General features: G+C 41.8%; 1 protein-coding gene across 1 annotated transcript in view; it reads left to right on the top strand.

Moving 5' to 3' along the window:
• BLTP3A (bridge-like lipid transfer protein family member 3A) overlaps positions 1 to 18429 on the top strand; it is a 69501-nt gene that overhangs the window by 43714 nt on the left and 7358 nt on the right. The window contains exons 9-17 of the mRNA XM_012746746.3: positions 3361 to 3447; positions 3973 to 4143; positions 4832 to 4971; positions 5548 to 5689; positions 5943 to 6136; positions 6342 to 7789; positions 12792 to 12988; positions 16795 to 16952; positions 17039 to 17189. Of these exons, the coding sequence (XP_012602200.1) occupies positions 3361 to 3447; positions 3973 to 4143; positions 4832 to 4971; positions 5548 to 5689; positions 5943 to 6136; positions 6342 to 7789; positions 12792 to 12988; positions 16795 to 16952; positions 17039 to 17189 (2688 nt within the window). The remainder of the gene's footprint in view (positions 1 to 3360; positions 3448 to 3972; positions 4144 to 4831; positions 4972 to 5547; positions 5690 to 5942; positions 6137 to 6341; positions 7790 to 12791; positions 12989 to 16794; positions 16953 to 17038; positions 17190 to 18429) is intronic.

Here is an 18429-nt window from a genome sequence, read left to right as displayed (position 1 = left end):
CTCCATCTTGAGGTGATTTCAACCCCTCCCTACTTTCATTCTGAGAGGGAAGACGCGAGCAATGACAACATAAAGATTGCCTTTGCCACCACAGGAGATAATTTGCTACCCACTCATTTTGGAAGTTCATTACTAAAACTATTATTTTGTTTGGTTATTTCTTCCAAATGTTACCTAAAGGCTTTGGGTGTTTGTTTGTTTAGTTTTGTTTTAAATCCTTTCAGAAGTCTTAATTAAGAGTACATTATTGAGAGTTTTATCCTGTTGCCTATTGGGGGATGTGTAACACTGTTTTCGAGTGCCAGGGTCCTGTAATTCACACTAAGATGTGAATGACTAGCTGTACTATTTATTTATTAAACTAAATTAATCTACTTGGTAGAATTTAAGGATGTTTTAGATGAGCTATTTTAAAATATAGGGATAATTTCCAGCCTACCATCTAGGTGTAGTTTTTACTTTGTGAAGGGGCAGAAAACAGGAGAATTCTTATAACTTTGACTCTTTCCCTTGGGTTTGGGGAGAAAGGAAAAGGGAGAACTAGGTGGTACAGAAAGGGCTTTAAAATTCTCTGGAGTTGTTCTGTCCGAGACAGTAGGCACTAGCCACATGTGACTATTGGGGACTTAAATGTGACTGATCCAAATTGAGATGTTGAAGTGTAAAATACACAATGAATTTCAAAGATATGGTACAAAAAAGGTGTAAAATACCTCAGTAATTATTTTCATATTGAGTACATGTTGAAATAATAATATTTTGGGTATATTGGCTTAAATAATACATATTATTAAAATTAATTTTACTTTATAAAAACTTTTCTTCATTTAGCTACTAGAAAATTTAAAATTACTTATGTAGGCTGGGCATGGTGGCTTATGCCGGTAATCCTAGCACTCTGGGATGCTGAGGTGAGAGGATCACTTGAACTCAGGAGTTCAACACCAGCCTGAGCAAGAGTGAGGCCCTGTGTCTACCAAAAAAAAATTACTTATGTGCCTCACATTATATTTCTTTTTTTTTGTTTTTGTTTTTATTTTGCCACGGGCATCACTGTGTTGCCCAGGTTGATCTCAAATTCCTGGGCTCAAATGATCCTCCTGCCTTAGCCTCTGGAGTAGCTGGGATTACAGGTATATGCCACTGAGCCTGGCTTACATTTTGTTAATATTTTTATTAGATATAATTGCTCTAGAATTCTGTGTCAATATGGTAGCCACTAGCTATGTATGGCTATTTAAATTAAAATAAAAATTAATTAAAATTAGTTCTTCATCAGCACTAGCCACATTTCAAGTTTTCAATGTAATATATAAACCATAGAACATGTCTATCATCACAGAAAATTTTTTTGAACAGTGCTGCTTTAGAAACTACTTGAAAGCTACATCTTCTACTTTTTTTATTAAGGGATATGAGAGCTGGTATCTTGGGATTGCTCATGTGCTCACTGATCCCATGATGTTAGAGGTAAAATAATTGGAAATTGGATGGGTCATTGGGGTCAGCTTGGCTAGAGGTGTGACAATACTGTCTCTTAAAGTCAAACTGGATCAGCTTAGACTTCAGGTTTCAGAGGAAGGGTTGGTGATTATTGAGGAAATTAGTATCACCTGCCTTTTTTTTGTTTTTTTCAAGATAGAGTCTCACTCTTTTGCCCAGGCTAGAGTGCTGTGGCGTCAGCCTAGCTCACAGCAACCTCAAACTCCTGGGCTCAGGTGATCCTCCTGCCTCAGTCTCCCGTGTAGCTGGGACTACAAGCATGTGCCACCATGCCCAGCTCATTTTGTTTTTTTTCTATATATTTTTAGTTGGCCAATTAATTTCTTTCCATTTTAGTAGAGATTGGGTCTTGCTCTTGCTCAGGCTGGTTTTGAACTCCTGACCTTGAGAGCGAGCCACCCGCCTGGCCTCCCAGAGTGCTAGGAATACAGGTGTGAGCCACTGTGCCTGGCCATCACCTGCCTATTAAAAATTGTTTTCTGCCAGTATAAACCCTGTAAGCCAAAAACTTTTCTTATCCCTCCCCCACCGCTTCTCCTCCCTCACCTCCTTTTATCTCCTCTGCCTTCCATAGGGATTCCATTGTATTTCCCTTCGCTCATTTCTGTGGTGTTTTTTCTCATTTTTATTGAGCATCTGCTGCTTACATGGCTCTATGATAGATATACTAGTAGGAGACAGGGTGGACATACCAGAATAGTGTGGGTCAGACAGTACACATGTAGAAGAAATAGTTCCTGCTTTTATAGTTTTTAGTCTAATTGGAGAGATACAATAGAAACATGGAAAGTTCATTCGTTTAGTAAGAATTAAATGTAGATTCAATATAAACATAATGGAATATTTGACTTATTGCTAAAAATTCCAATTTACCTACAATATTCTCTATGTTTATTTTATAACATTTGGTGTTTGTTCAGTATTTTTAGCATTCCATGGTATGTAGAATGATGGTCTAATATCACAACTTTAGCTCTGAGGCCAGGATATGAAAGGAAATAATATGAGTTCTTGTTTTTTGGGAATCTGGGTTATACCTCTTCAGGTGTTGTGTTGAAGGACTGCCACACTAGTATTAATAGTGTTAAGGTTGGGAGAACCAGTCAGTCCAGCTTGTAGAGTGTGTCTGTAGGAAACTTTGGATTGCAATTTCTGAATCCTGAGTTTTGCAGTTTCTTTTGCCTTTCTGAAAATATGGCAGCCATTTACAGAGATAATAGAATATACTTTTGTTTGGGTCTTTTAAAGCAGTGGTCCCCAACCTTTTTGGTACCAGGGATCAGTTTCATGGAAGACAGTTTTCCCATGGGTGGGGTAAGGTTGGGGTGGGGTGGGGTAGGGTTTCGGGATGATTCAAGTGCATTACATTTATTCTGTATTTTATTTCTATTGTTATTATATTGTAATATATAATAACTATAGAAATCACCATAATGCAGAATCAGTGGGAGCCCTGAGCTTATTTTCCCGCAACTAGATGGTCCCATCTGGGGGTGATGGGAGACGGTGACAGCTCTGAGGGGAGGCGGAGATCAGGCGGTGATATGAGCAAAGGAGAGTAGCGTCACTGGCTCTGCTGCTCCCCTCCTGCTGTGCAGCCCAGTTCCTCACAGGCCACATACCTGTACTGTCTGAGGCCAGGGGATTGGGAAGCGTGGTTTTAGAGCATGTGGGTTATCTATTGTAACCCAAAAGAAAAGAGCCTCAGTTTTGCAACTCACCTGACATCAAGGCCTTTGAGCTGTGCTGTGTTATCAGCTGGGCTTTACAGCCTGCCCTCAGCAGGAGTTTTAAGTGCTATAGGTGGTGTTTTGGCTGTTCCTTCCACTGCTATTCACCGGTATTTTTCTTTTATAGATGTCTCTGCGAACAGACTCACAGGCGGTGCCATGCAGCTTACCTTCCGCAAGATGGCATTTGACTATTACCCCTTCCACTGGGCAGGTTAGTAGAATTCTGCATGGGGTCAGTTCTAGTATAGCTCCAAATAGGGAGGGCAGATTTCTGGGTTTATCCCTGACTGCTCAGCTGGAGAGTGCAGGGATTGCAGCATATGCTCAGAGAAGCGTTGGGAATATCCCTTTCCTAGAGGACATCTTCTAGAAACCTACAGGGTCCACTATTGATTCTTTATCAGTGATGAGAAGAAGTGTGAGGGGAGTTAGTGCCTGAGATGTTGCTATTGATTCTATTCTCTACCCTTCACTCCCACTAGTTTCAGAGCCTCTCCAGTAGTCCATAGTCAAAGATGACACAGTCAGCAGCTGGCCTTTAGGGAGCCTTATGGCAAAAAATCACATATGGAATCCAGAACTTAGGAACTCTCAGTTGATAATTTTGCTTTATCCAGAGAATTCTGGATTGGGGGTGAGGAATCAGATTCTAAGCTATGATTATACGGACAGAAGGGAAACATTGGAACGTTGGATAATGATCTTGGGCTAAAATCTTTGCTTCTTTGTTGACTAGGTGATAGCTGCAAACACTGGGTACGGCACTGTGAGGCCATGGAGACACGAGGACAGTGGGCCCAGAAGCTGGTGATGGAATTTCAGAGTAAAATGGAGAAGTGGCATGAGGAGATGGGTCTGAAACCACCCTGGCACCTGGGGGTAGATTCTCCCTTCCGGAGGAAAGCAGGTGGGTTATGAAGAACTGGAGGATTCCAGTTGCTTAGCCTCTTACCATTTATCTTTTTGAAAAATTAATTCATTTTTTAAAAGAGAAGGGGTCTCGCTCTGTAGCCTGGGCTGGAGTGCAGTGACGTGGTTATATCTCACTGCAGCCCCAACTCCTGGACTCAAGCTATCCTCCTTCCTGAGCCTCCTCAGTAGTTATGACTATAGGTGTATGCCATTGTGCCCTGCTAATTTTTCTATTTTTGTAGAGATGAGGTCTTGCTATGTTGTTCAGGCTGGTCTTGGACTACTGGGCTCAAGCAATCCCCTTGCCTCAGCTTCCCAAAGTGCTGACCCACCTCCTGTAATTATTATCTTTGAATAGCTAGTGGAGATAAAGCCAGTGTCTCATGGAGACATCAGTGACTTTTTTCTTTATGGAGACTCTTTATCCCCAGGAATAGCTGCAGTGTGGTAGAGAAGTTGTTGTCATCTCTGTTCAGTAGGATGTTGCCTGGTCTTAGGGAGAATATAGTTTTTATTAATTGTTCCATCCAGGAGCTAGACATGTTAAGCTTTCTTTCCTACATGTAGTATTAATAATTTCATGATTTTTACTTTCTTTTTATTTTTATTTTTACTTTCCTAATTCTATTAATGATGAGAATGGAATGTATCTGGTTCTCTTTCCCACCTTCTTACTTGTTTAGATTCTTTCTCCAGTCCTCGAAAGAACTCTCTTGAGAGAAGCCCCTCTCAGAATCGACAAACTGCCTTTTGGCCTCCAGCCTGGAATCGCTTGCGCTCCAGCTGCATGGTAGTACGGGTGGATGACCTAGACATCCACCAGGTGAGGACATGAAGCAACATGGTTGGAAAGGGATGGAATAGTTCACTTGGAATGCATCTGGAACAGTATGAACAAAGTAGTTGAATTCAGGGATTGTTTACCTCACTTCTGGGTAGGTTGTGTTTCTTTCTGAGCATGGCTGCTGAGATCAGGACTCAGGAATTCTCCCAGTTTTCCTCTGAATGCCCTACCTCCCACTGAAAAAACTAACTTGCGGATAGTGTGAGGCAGATGTGAGAATGCCTGGAATATGTTTGAAAAGCCCTGTACTCCCTGTGACAGACTTTGGAAGGATGGCAGTGGCCTTATGCTTCCTAAGCAGAAATGGAGTCCTATTCTGCATATTGCTGTATCAGGCGTCTTCACACTACGGCCCGCAGGCCACATCCGCCCGCTAGGACATTTATCCAGCCTGCTGGGTGTTTTTGCTGCCGCTCCCTGTCCTGCTTAGCAGCCGACTCGTCCCAGGCCCACAGTGCGCACTCTCCACAGTCTGAGGGACAGTGAACTGGCCCCCTGTTTAAAAAGTTTGAAGACCCCTGCTATAGATGCTAACAGTAAGTTGTGATTGCTTAGGTTTCTACAGCTGGACAGCCAAGTAAGAAGCCATCTACTCTCCTTTCCTGCAGTCGGAAACTCCACAACCTACCCACTCAGGTCTCTGCCATTCATATTGAGTTCACAGAGTATTATTTCCCAGATAATCAGGAGCTTCCAGGTAAGCACCTGGGCTGAACATTTCTTCTGTCAAGCTCATCCTTTTCATCGTATCAGCCTTGGAGTCACTGCTTATATTTTCATTTGTTGTTAGGAATTTTAGGTGTTTGAGTTAATTTAGCACACCTTTGTTAAAAACTCTGCCCTGTATAAATGTATATCTTTGTTCTCTTGATAATAAAATAAATGTTAGATAGTAAGAGTTCACCTGCTGCTTTGTATATGATGATTCTGCTTTTTTCTTTGCTTTCTAGTTCCTTGTCCCAATCTCTATATTCAGTTAAATGGTCTGACGTTCACTGTGGATCCTGTCAGCTTGCTCTGGGGAAACCTCTTTTGCCTGGATTTATACCGCAGCTTAGAACAGTTCAAAGCTATCTACAAGCTGGAAGATTCAAGCCAGAAAGATGAACACTTGGACATCCGACTGGATGCCTTCCAGTTGAAGGTAAGAGAGAGAGTGAGACTTTTGTCCCCTGTTGGTAGCCACTGCCACATTTTTCCAGTGGTTCTGTAATCCATGGTTCTGTTCTGTTTTGTGGAAGTAAGAAAACTGTTTTACAGCCCAAATGGTCTTTCACATGTGTATTAATAGTGGGGTGCTGAGATACTCAGATGGCCATTCTAAATTGTGTTTCATTTTTTCTCTTAAGGTGAGCTTCCCACTGGAAAAGAGAGAACAGGCAGAGTTGCATCGTCCTCAGGCCCTTGTCTTCTCTGCATCAGGCATGATTGCCACCAATACACGTCATGCCCCACATTGTGGCTGTCCAGACCTCCAAAGTCTCTTCCGGGGTTTTGCTGCTGCTGAGTTCTTTCATTCCAATTATGATCACTTTCCTAAGGTTTCGGGTGGCTTTAGCCTTCTGCACATGCTTTTTTTGCATCATGCCTTCCAGATAGATTCCCACCTGCTTCAGCCTAGCGCCCTTCCTCCCCAGAGGCCTAAGGCTTCACAGGATCTCTGGTCTGTCCACTTCACCCAGATCTCCTTTGACTTTGAGGGAACAGAGAACTATAAAGGCCATACCTTGAACTTTGTGGCCCCCTTTCCCTTGTCCATTTGGGCCTGCCTACCCCTCCGCTGGCAGCAAGCCCAGGCACGCAAGCTCCTTTTGGCCTCAGAGGGGAGGCTGAAACCATCAGCCAGCTTTGGCAGTCCTGTCCAATCTGAGGCCCTTGCCCCTGACTCTATGTCTCATCAGAGGTCAAAGACTGAGCATGATTTGAAAAGTTTATCAGGCCTTACGAAAGTCATGGAAATTCTGAGAGAAGATAGTAGTGTTGTGGACAATAAAGGGGCCCTGCCAGAGCTAGAGGATGCAGCGGATGTTCACATGCTTGTACACTCCCCATCCCATGTCCGCCTGAGGCTTGACCACTACCAGTACTTGGCTCTGCTTCGTCTGAAGGAGGTGGTGCAGGGGCTTCAGGACCAGCTGACTAAGGACACAGAGGCCATGACTGGGTCTCCCCTGCAGAACCAGACAGCTTGCATTGGAGTCCTCTTTCCAAGTGCTGAGGTGGCTCTGCTTATGCATCCTGCCCCTGGGGCTGTTGATGCTGACTCTGCAGGTTCAGATAGCACCAGCCTCATAGGTTCAGAGCTGTCTCCTTCAGAGGATCGGGAACTAAAGTCTGATGTCTCCTCAGACCAGGGGCCAGCAAGCCCTGAGAAAGTTGTGGAGGATAGTAGCATTGAAAATCTGGATGATTCCCAGGAGAGGCTGCATAGCAATGAAGAACTGCATGACTCAGGTCCACTTGTCCAGCAGTTGGCAGGGAAGGACCATGAGGCAGTTGAGTCCCTACAAGCCAAGAGACTGAGCAGAGCCCAAGCCTCCAGCTCACCAGCTATGTTGAAGCCCCCAGCTGGCAGGGATACTGCTGTGAATGGACAAGGTGAGCTCATCCCTTTGAAGAACATCGAGGGAGAATTGTCAAGTGCTATTCACATGACCAAGGATGCCACCAAGGAGGCTCTACATGCTACCATGGACCTCACCAAAGAAGCTGTATCTCTGACTAAGGATGCCTTCAGTCTAGGCAAAGATCGAATGACCTCCACCATGCACAAGATGTTGTTCTTGCCCCCAGCCAAGTGAGTGGTTCTCTGCCTCCTTCAGTTGCATCATCTCTTCCTCCTCTGACCACTGGTTTTTTTTTTTTTGTTTTTTTTTTATTTTCTTAAATTTGAAGCCACTGCATTTGAATGACCACTGGTTTGGTTTTGTTTTGTTTTGTTTTGTTTTGTTTGTTTTGTTTTTTTGAGACAGAGTCTCACTTTGTTGCCCAGGCTAGAGTGAGTGCCATGGCGTCAGCCTAGCTCACAGCAACCTCAAACTCCTGGGCTCAAGCAATCCTCCTGCCTCAGTCTCCCAAGTAGCTGGGACTACAGGCACGCATCACCATGCCCCGCTAATTTTTTCTATATATATTAGTTGGCCAATTAATTTCTTTCTATTTATAGTAGAGATGGGGTCTCACTCTTGCTCAGGCTGGTTTCAAACTCCTGACCTTGAGCAATCTGCCCCGCCTCGACCTCCCAGAGTGCTAGGACTACAGGTGTGAGCCACGGCTCCCTGCCCTGACCATTGGTTATTAAAGCCTCTGCTTTGTGTACTTTAGATGGGAAACACCATGTAGTCTAGGAGAATGTGTAGAATGGCCTATTTAATGGGTAGTTTTCAAGCCAACATTTATTGCTGCTCATAATCAGATTACCTCTTCTTTCACTGATTAACTATTATGGCTACAGATATGTTATACCAGAATAGTGATACCTGGCATCTCTATAATATTCTTTTCAGTGGGCTTTTGAGCAATTTTTTTGTTTCGTGTGATACCCACAGCAACCTGGTAAGGTTGCTTCAGATGTTTGTATCCCCAGTTTATAGCTGAGGAAACTGAAGCTTCAGAATAGATGAGCTCATGGATCCTATATCTTGTAAATAGAAAAGCTGAGGCTCTGGACTTGCTCTTTTTGGTACCTTATCAATGTCTCCCAGAATAATAGAGAAGGAAGAATTTCATCCATTCATTTGACAAATATTTTTTGAGCCCTTACTGTGTGCTGGGCTTTGCATCAAGCACTGGAGATGCTAAGTAGGTATTTAGCAGAAAAACACAAAAATGCAATGTCAAAAGATCAGAAAAGGCATCCCATGGATGCCTTGTGGTTTTAGGAAAGATAATGAAGACTAAAGGAAATCTTTGCTGGGACACCTTGTGGTTTAGAGACAGTGGTATGAAGATCACTGTTTTTAGAACTTTTGTCTAAGTGGATTGGTGTAAGTGGGCCTCTGAGCAATGCCTGTGGGTACGCTGGTACCTGCTGTGATAGATAGCCAAGGACAAAGCAGAGAGGAAGACTTACAGGGGTGAATGGCATAACACAGTGGTCCCCAATCTTTTTGGCACCAGGGACCAGTTTCATGGAAGACAATTTTTCCACAGACTGGGGGTTGGGGATGGTTTGGGGATGATTGAAGCACATTACATTTACTGTGCAGTCAAACCTCTCTGCTAATGATACTCTATATTTGCAGCCGCTCCCAGCACTGGCATCACCGCCTCAGCTCCACCTCAGATCAGCAGGTATTAGATTCTCATAAGGAGCACAACCTAGATCCCTCGCATGCACAGGCAGTTTACAGTAGGGTTCGTGCTGCGTGAGAACCTAATGCTGACTCTGATCTGACAGGAGGCGGAGCTTCTGTGGTGATGCGAGCAATGGGGAGCAGCTATAAGTACAGATGAAGATGAAGCTTCACTTGCTCACCTGTTGCTCACCTGCTGCTGTGTGGCTGGTTCCTAAAAGGCCATGAACCATAGTCCAGGGGGTGGGGACTGTAGGTATAATACTAGCTAGCATTTATTAAGTGCTTTCTGTTTGTCAGGCACAGGCACTGTCCTAAATACTTAAATATTAATCCACCGAATTCTTTTTTTTTTTTTTTTTTTTTTTTTTTGAGACAGAGTCTCACTTTGTTGCCTAGGCTAGAGTGAGTGCCGTGGCGTCAGCCTAGCTCACAGCAACCTCAAACTCCTGGGCTCAAGCGATCCTTCTGTCTCAGCCTCCCAAGTAGCTGGGACTACAGGCATGAGCCACCATGCCCGGCTAATTTTTTCTGTATATATTAGTTGGCCAATTAGTTTCTTTCTATTTATAGTAGAGACGGGGTCTCGCTCTTGCTCAGGCTGGTTTCGAACTCCTGACCTCGAGCAATCCGCCCGCCTTGGCCTCCCAGAGAGCTAGGATTACAGGCGTGAGCCACCGCGCCCGGCCCGAATTCTTTTTTTTTAATTTCAGCATATTATGGGGGTACAAATGTTAAGGTTACGTATATTGCCCTTGCCTCCCCCCCCCCCCACTGAATTCTTATAAGAGTCTTGTGAGGCAGGTACTAACATCACTCCCCATTTTACAGATGAGGAAACTGAGGCTCAGAGAGGTAAGACACTGGCTTAAGTTAACACAACTTGTGAGTGGTGGGGCAAGGACTGAAAACTTGGACTCTTATTAACCAAATGTGCTGCTTTTTCTAAATGGAGATGAGTAAGGGAGATGGGAAAAGAGGAGAGGTGAAAAAGAGAAAGAAAGGTGTGGGAAACGAGCTCTTTTGAAACATCAGCAGTGACTTCCTAACTGCCCAAGCTGGTGGCCTTTTCTCAGTTTTCCTTCTCCTGGACTTCTCTTTGACAGTTTCCATGGTGGATCAGTTCATGCTAAGCATTTGTAACCCTGCCCAGTTACTGTCACTTCTCTGAAGGAGTCTTCTCTTTTTCCTTGGCTGCACTCTTCTTCCTTTTATCCCATAAATGTAAATGTTCCACAAGGCTAGGCTGTCCATAGTCTGCTCACTTTTGTCTTAATTTTAATCTTTTAAATTATAAAAATGGCTTGTGCTCATTCAGTTGACTGTGCAGGAAGTAGAACAATAAAGAAGATATAAAAATTACTTGTAATGATACTATCCAAAGGTAACCATTATCAACATTTGAGTCTATTTTCTTCTAATCTTTATGTGTCTATGTGAATGCTTGTATGTGTTTATGCATATAATATACACAAATATTGTTTTTGCAAGAGGATTATATTATTTCTACAATGTTGCATCCTGCTTTATTCACTTAATATTTTATTGTGAATATTTTTATGTTCGTTAGATATTTGAATACATGATTTTTAATTGCTCTATTGTATTCTAGTAAATGGATGTATAAATTTATTCATTCATTCCATTACCTGGGGCACTCATTTAGTCTGTTTCTAGTTTTTCTCAGGTAGGACCAATGTTGTGTTAAATGTCTTTATTTTTGTGAATGTTACTCTTTCTAAATATTGTACATATCTAAACCTTTCTTTCTTTCTTTTTTTTTTTTTTTTTTTGAGACAGAGTCTCACTCTGTTGCCCTGGGTAGAGTGCAGTAGTGTCATCATAGGTCACAGCAACCTCAAACTCCTGTGCTCAGGTGATCCTGCTGCCTCAGCCTCCTGAGTAGCTAGGACTATAGGCACCATGATGCCCAGCTGATTTTTTTCTATTTTTTGTAGAGATAGGGTCTCACTTTTGCTAGGGCTGGTCTTGAACTCCTGAGCTCAAGCAATCCTCCTGCCTTGGCCTTCCAGAGTGCCAGGATTACAAGCATGAGCCACTGCACCTGGCCTACATCTTTCTTTAGAATAAAAACCTATAATTGAAATTATTGGGTAAAATGCTATAAACACTTTTAAGATTCTTGATACATTTGCCAAACATTCAAGTTTATATCAGTCTACACTTTTTAATACTTTCTTTCTAGATTATTGTATTGGTCTCCCTATTTCCGCTATAGTTTATATTTTGAGTACTGACTCCCCTCCCCTCCCCACCCTGCGCTTCATTTAAAACTATTTACTGGACCTAGCTCTACATGGATCTCCTAGGAGAGCCTCAAATCTTACATATATAAAATAAAATTCCTTATTCCTCCCCAGATCAGTTTGTTCTTCTTTTGATAATAGCATTCTCCTACTCTTTCAAGCTCTACATTTTCGCTCTTTTCCTCTTACACTTGTCATGTTCTGACCATGATTCTTAGATCAGTGGTTCTCAAATTTGAGTGTACATCAGAATCATCTGGAGGATTTATTAAAACGTAGAGGCCGGGCGTGGTGGCTCATGCCTGTAATCCTAGCTCTCTGGAGGCCGAGGCGGGAGGATTGCTCAAGGTCAGGAGTTCAAAACCAGCCTGAGCAAGAGTAAGACCCAGTTTCTACTATAAATAGAAGGAAATTAATTGGCCAACTAAAAATATATAGAAAAAATTAGCTGGGCATGGTGGCACATGCCTGTAGTCCCAGCTACTTGGGAGGCTGAGGCAGGAGGATCACTTAAGCCCAGGAGTTTGAGGTTGCTGTGAGCCAGGCTGACGCCACAGCACTCACTCTAGCCTGGGCAAGAAAGTGAGACTCTGTCTCAAAAAAAAAAAAAAAAAAGAACCACCTCAAATGCCATCTCCTTCCATAGAGCCATTACTGGTCCCCTTTCCCTCCTCCTTTTTCTTCTTTGATATTGTCTAGCCTTTGGCTTTGTGCCTCTGTCCGTCTCTTATGGCATGTGTGACTAACTCCTATATAATGTTATGCCTGTATAAATATCCTTTCTCTTAATAGATTATAAGTCTTTGAGAACGAGGGATGTTTTATTCATCAAATTATCCCCCCTTCACTCCTGCCTCATGCCTAGTATGGTGCCTTGCATACCGAAGCTGTTTAGTAAATACTTGTGGAATGAATGCAGGTGGTTTCAGGTACCATTCATTAGCACCTCTGTAGTGGTTAGCTGGTCTCTTTTGTGTATAAGATGATCTTGAAAAACCTTGACATTTAATGTTGATATGGGAGAGTTGTTTATGCAGTTAGAGATGCTGGAATAAGAGGATTCAGAAAGGCCATCAATTGAAAAATGACTTGATCCCTTTATAGCAGGTAATAGGTGATGTCAAGGTTTATGTTCACAATAACTAAGCTCAAGGAGAATGGTGATTGAAGGGTGGGTACAAACATATCTCCAAAGTCACATTTGTACTTTTTGTTTTTGTTTTGTTTTTTTAAACAGGGAGCCCCTGGTCAAGACAGATGAGGGGGCGGCAGCCCCGGTGAGTGGAAGTGCTGCCCGACTCCGAATTTTCTCCATGAAGAGAACGGTATCTCAACAGTCATTTGATGGTATCTCATTGGATAACAGTGGCCCTGAAGACCGGATTTCAGTGGACAGTGATGGCAGTGACAGCTTTGTGATGCTTTTGGAGTCTGGTATGTGGGAGCAGAGCCCGGCAAAACTGCAGAAGTCCAGAAAGGGTTCTCTCTGCTGCCTGTATTCAGACTGGCAGGATTCAAGAGGAGCTGAGATTTGACAATATAGACTTTTTCTTAATGAAAACAAAAGTTTTGGTGGATTTGTGGCTCTGGTTTTATCTCTACATCCTCTAGATTATTAGTTAATACTTTTATCACAGGAAGAGATTCAAACCAAAGGAGAATACTAGTCTATAGCCATGTAACTCCTTTAGTAGGATTCATTTCATGGTTGGTATCAATAATGTGAGTGTATTTGTTGTCTTTTTATTGTTTTTTGCCTGTGTATTTTAATGTTGGAAAATAACTAGAGTAATTAAATCAATCATCTCTGAAGTTACACGAATGGTTCTTTTAGCTTATTGAAATAGAAACCTATTAAATGATCCCTTAAGAATATCTAAAGAGAGCCCAGGCAAGGTGGCTCACACCTGTAATCCTAGCACTCTGAGAGCCCAACACGGGAGGATTACTTGAGGTCAGGAGTTTGAGACCAGCCTGAGCAAGAGTAAGAACCCATCTGTACTAAAAAGAGAAAAATTAGCCGGGTGTGGTAGCATGCACCTGTAGTCCCAGCTACTGGGGAGGCTGAGGCAGGAGGATTGTTTCAGCCCAGGAGTTTGAGGTTGCAGTGAGTTATGACAACGCAACCACACTCTACCCAGGGAAGACAGAACGAGATCCTGTCTCAAAGTAAAACATAACAAAAAAGAATATCTAAAGAGAGAATGCAGCAGGGTTTGTTTGTTTATTTTTTAAGAGACAGGGTCTTGCTCTGTCACCCAGGCTGGAGTGCAGTGGCATGATCATAGCTCACTGTAACCTTGAACTTCTGGGCTCCAGCGATCTTCCCACCCCAGCCTACTGAGTAGCTGGGACTATAGGCATGAGAGCCACCACACCCAGCTATAATTTATTTTTTTATAGAGATGGGGTCTCACTGTGTTGCCAGGATCCTCTCAAAATCGTGGCCTCAAGCAATCTTCTTGCCTCACCCTCCTAAAGCTCTGGGATTGCAGGCATGAACCACTATATTCAGCCCTTTTTTATTTAATTTTTTTATTGTCAAATTATAATTTATTTATGTGGTATAATGTGATGCTATGATACATGCGTACAATGTAGAGTTTTTTTTGAATCAAGCTCATTAACATATGTATCACCTCAATTATCATTTATTTCTCCTAACAGAAGCATTTTTGCTTTTTTTAAAAATTTTTATTATAATTATTTTTTTTTATAGTAGTGATGGGGTCTTGCTCTTGCTCAGGATGATCTTGAACTCCTGAGCTCAAGCAATCCTCCCATCTCGGCCTCCCAGAGTGCTAGGATTACCGGTGTGAGCCACCATGCCTGGCCACATTTTTGCTTTTGATCAGCATCTCCCCATCCCCTTTCCCTCTACTCTTTTTGGCCTCCATTCCGGTAACCACCGTTCTCTCTGCTTCTATGAGTTTGATTGTTTTAGATTCCACATATAAGTGAGAACATGTCTTTCTGTGTCTGGCTTACTTCACTCAGCACAGTTTCCTCCTTGCTCATCCATGTTGTTGCAAATGAGAGGATTTCCCTGTTTTTTAAGGCTGGATGGTAGTCCATTGTGTATAGATACCGCATTTTTGTTGATGGGCACACAGGCCGATTCCATAGTTTGACTATTATGAATGATGCTGTTGCAAACATGGGAGTGCAGATATCTCTTTGATATACTAACATCAGATCCTTTGGATATATACCCACAAGTGGATGTGGTAACTCTGTTTTTAGTTTTGTGAGGAATTTCCATACAGTTTTCTATGATGGCTCTATTAATTTACGTTTCCACCAACAGTATACTAGGTCTCTTTTCTCTACATCCTTTTCAACACATGGTACCTTTCATCTTTTTGATAATAACTATTCTGACATGTGTGAGGTAATATTAATGTTTTTTTTTGTTGTTTTTTTTTTAAAACAGAGTCTTGCTCTGTCACCCAGGCTGGAGTGCAGTGGCACAATCATAACTCACTCCAACCTCAAACTCCAGAGTTCGAGCAATCCTCTTGCCTCAGCCTTCCAAGTTGCCGGCACTACAGGTGTATACTACCATGCTTGGCTAATGTTTCTAGTTTTTGCAGACACAGAGTCTCACTGTGTTGCTCAGGCTGGTCTTGAAGTCCTGGCTTTAGTCCTCCCACCTTGGCCTCCCAAAGTACTAGGATTATAGGCAGGAGTCATGGTTCCCAGACTGTTTTGTTATTATTTATAGCTTCTTATGGAAAATTTCAAATATGTATAAAAGTAGACAGAATTAAATAATGAACCATCTTATACCCATTACCTAGCTTCAACATGAAGAACTCATGGTCATTCTCATTTCATATACACTACTGCCCATTTCCCTTTGTCTCATATTATTATTATTTTTTTACCACTATATCAAATTTATTATTTCAATGGCATTAATACAGTTGGACGTGCTCATGATCACACCGTGCAGGACTTCCTGCCTTCTAGTTATTACCTACCTGCTTATTCTTTTCCCCTTGCTAGAGGAAAAAGCCACTACAGGCCATTTACCCAAATAAACCTGTTAATGTGTTCATTTGAAAATTTTTTGGACATCTGAGTTTCCCTCTGAAGAAACGGAAAAAAAACTTACTTGGGTGTCCCACTCCACCACCCTCTCCCCCACCAGCCAAATCAGTCATGTCCCATATTATTTTGAAGCACATCCCAAAGGTATCCTTTTGTCCATAAATATTTTCGGTTATATGTTGCTCGAAAATGCAGACTTAAAAACATTAAGTACATTCTCATTGTTATACAACCATTGTTGTACAAATCTCATAGATGTTCTTATTGTTACAATTAATAGGCGTGGTGGCTCACGCCTGTAATCCTAGCTCTCTGGGAGGCCCAGGAGGGAGGATCGCTCAAGGTCAGGAGTTCAAAACCAGCCTGAGCAAGAGGGAGACCCTGTCTCTACTAAAAATAGAAAGAAATTAATTGGCCAACTAAAAAAACATATAGAAAAAATTAGCGAAGCATGGTGGCACATGCCTGTAGTCCCAGCTACTCGGGAGGCTGAGGCAGGAGGATCGCTTGAGCCTAGGAGTTTGAGGTTGCTGTGAGCTAGGCTGACGCCATGGCACTCTAGCCCAGGCAAGAGAGTGAGACTCTGTCTCAAAAACAAAACAAAACAAAATAATACAATTAATATTGACAATTTAATTCTAAAAATATGGATTGTGTTGCATATAACTCATGCACCCTTGTCTATCTCCAGGATTCTTAACATCCCTGCAAAACTGAAACAGTACTTATTAAACACTAACTCCCCATGCGCCCTCCCTTGACTACTTTAGATACTTATATAGGTGGAATCAGACAGTGTGTGTCCATTTGTAACTGACTTATTCCACTCAGTATAATGTCCTCAAGGTTCTCCCATGTTATAGCATGTGTCAGAATTTCCTTCCTTTTTAAGGCAGAATAATGTTCCATTGTATGTATATACCACATTGCAGTTATCCATTTGTCCATCAATGGACACTTGAGTTGTTTCCATTTATAGATTTTTTTAATGTGACCAAAAGACCATTATTATGCTTTAAAAAATTAACAATTCCTTAAATTCATTAAATATCTAGTCAGTCTTCAAATTTCCAGTTGTCTCATGAATGCCAGAAATATTTTATTTTTCTAGTTGTCACTGTCTTTAGAGGTTGGATTTGAACAGAATATTTTGAATTTTCAATTCTTTTGTCATCTTCCTCCTGCAGAGCCTGGTGCAGAATCTGTTCCATCAGGATCTCTTCCAAATCTCTTGGATGAGGCTGGTGGTGGTCAAGGGAGCCCTGTTATGGATAATTATGGTCAAGGGTCACCAGAGGCCAACAGTTCAGTTTCACCCAGTGGAGAAGACCTCATCTTTCACCCGGTCAGCTGTTCTACTTTCCTCTCTGCAGAGGGTAGGCTCTGGACTGGAAGCTCGGGACTTAGAACTAAGAGAATCTCCTTCAACAGGTCTCAGTTCTGGTCCTGAAAGTGAATGAGGTGTCTTTTGGGATTGAGGTACGTGGTGAGGACCTGACTGTAGCCCTGCAAGCAGAGGAACTGGCCCTCCAGCAGCTGGGCACCGTGGGACTCTGGCAGTTCCTGCATGGACAGTGTTCAGGTGAGAATGGCGGCCAGTCCAGGAGAGCTGGTGGGATTTATCTAGTGTAGCCATAAATTAACTTGTACTGGTCACTGTGCTCTAAGGGCAGCTGCTCTAGTGATGAGCCTTTGGTCCTTCTCTCTAGCAGCCATTAGGGGGAGGAAAAACTGTAGTGAAGCCTCTTTTTGCAAGGAGCCTCCCAGAGCGCTCTCTGGGGCTTTGTGTTCACTGTGCTGTTCTCCGTCTGCACTTCCCAGGTACTTCTTGAGCTTACCATCACGGCGATATCCACTGCTTCATCTGTGTGGCTGCTAACGTAAAACGCTGCCGGATCAGGGAACTTTTGCCATTTAGATTCAGTCCTTTGGTGTGAATTATCAGTTATATTTTAAAAAGATGACAGGAAAAATCTGGGTTTACATTATATGCTTCACTTAAAAAATTATTTTTTAAAATATTGAGTAGATACTAAAGAATACTTATAAAATATATACAAGGCATAACAATACAATGAACCCACGTACCCACCACCTAGCTTAATAAATACAACAGTACTATTACCTTTGATGTTCCTGGGAGTCCCTCTCTTGAACCTTCCTCTTGTTTCTCACCTGTCATAGGTAATCACTATCCTGAATTTTGTATTTATCATTCTCTTGCTTTACTTTATAACTTTTCCAATATGTTTGTATTAATGTATTATTTAGCTTTTTAGGTTTTTGAGTTCTTTAAGTGGAATAAATTATTAATTTGTATTATTTTGTGATTTGCTTCTTTCGTGTGTAGCATGATATTCTTTAACACATTAACTGCCATGTGAGTTGTATTTAACTCATGCTAGGGCCTTGTGAAACAAAACTCTGCAGTTGGTTTGTGAAAATCTTACTTGTTGATGTTCTTATCGTTATAATTAATATTGACAATTTAATTCTAAAAACATGGATTGTGTTGCATATAACTCATGCACAGAAAACAATAAAAAAATTACAAATTAGAAAGGATAATTTTTTAAATAAAACACTGGCCCCAGGGGAAAAAATATTTTTCTAGTGTGGCAGTTAATGTGTTAAATTCTTCTAGGTTATTGAATTAGCTATAATTCATTCATTTTCATGGATATATATTATTCTATTATACAAATATACCTCTTTGTTTTTTAAAAACAGGTTTATTGTGATATAATTTGCATAGTATAGAATTGACTCATTGTAAGTGTACAATTTATAAATTTTATTAAATTTAGAGTTTTATAATCATC

Source organism: Microcebus murinus, chromosome 5 (genome assembly GCF_040939455.1).
Source record: "Microcebus murinus isolate Inina chromosome 5, M.murinus_Inina_mat1.0, whole genome shotgun sequence".
NCBI lineage: Eukaryota > Metazoa > Chordata > Mammalia > Primates > Cheirogaleidae > Microcebus > Microcebus murinus.
This window is presented reverse-complemented; position numbering and strand designations above follow the sequence as displayed.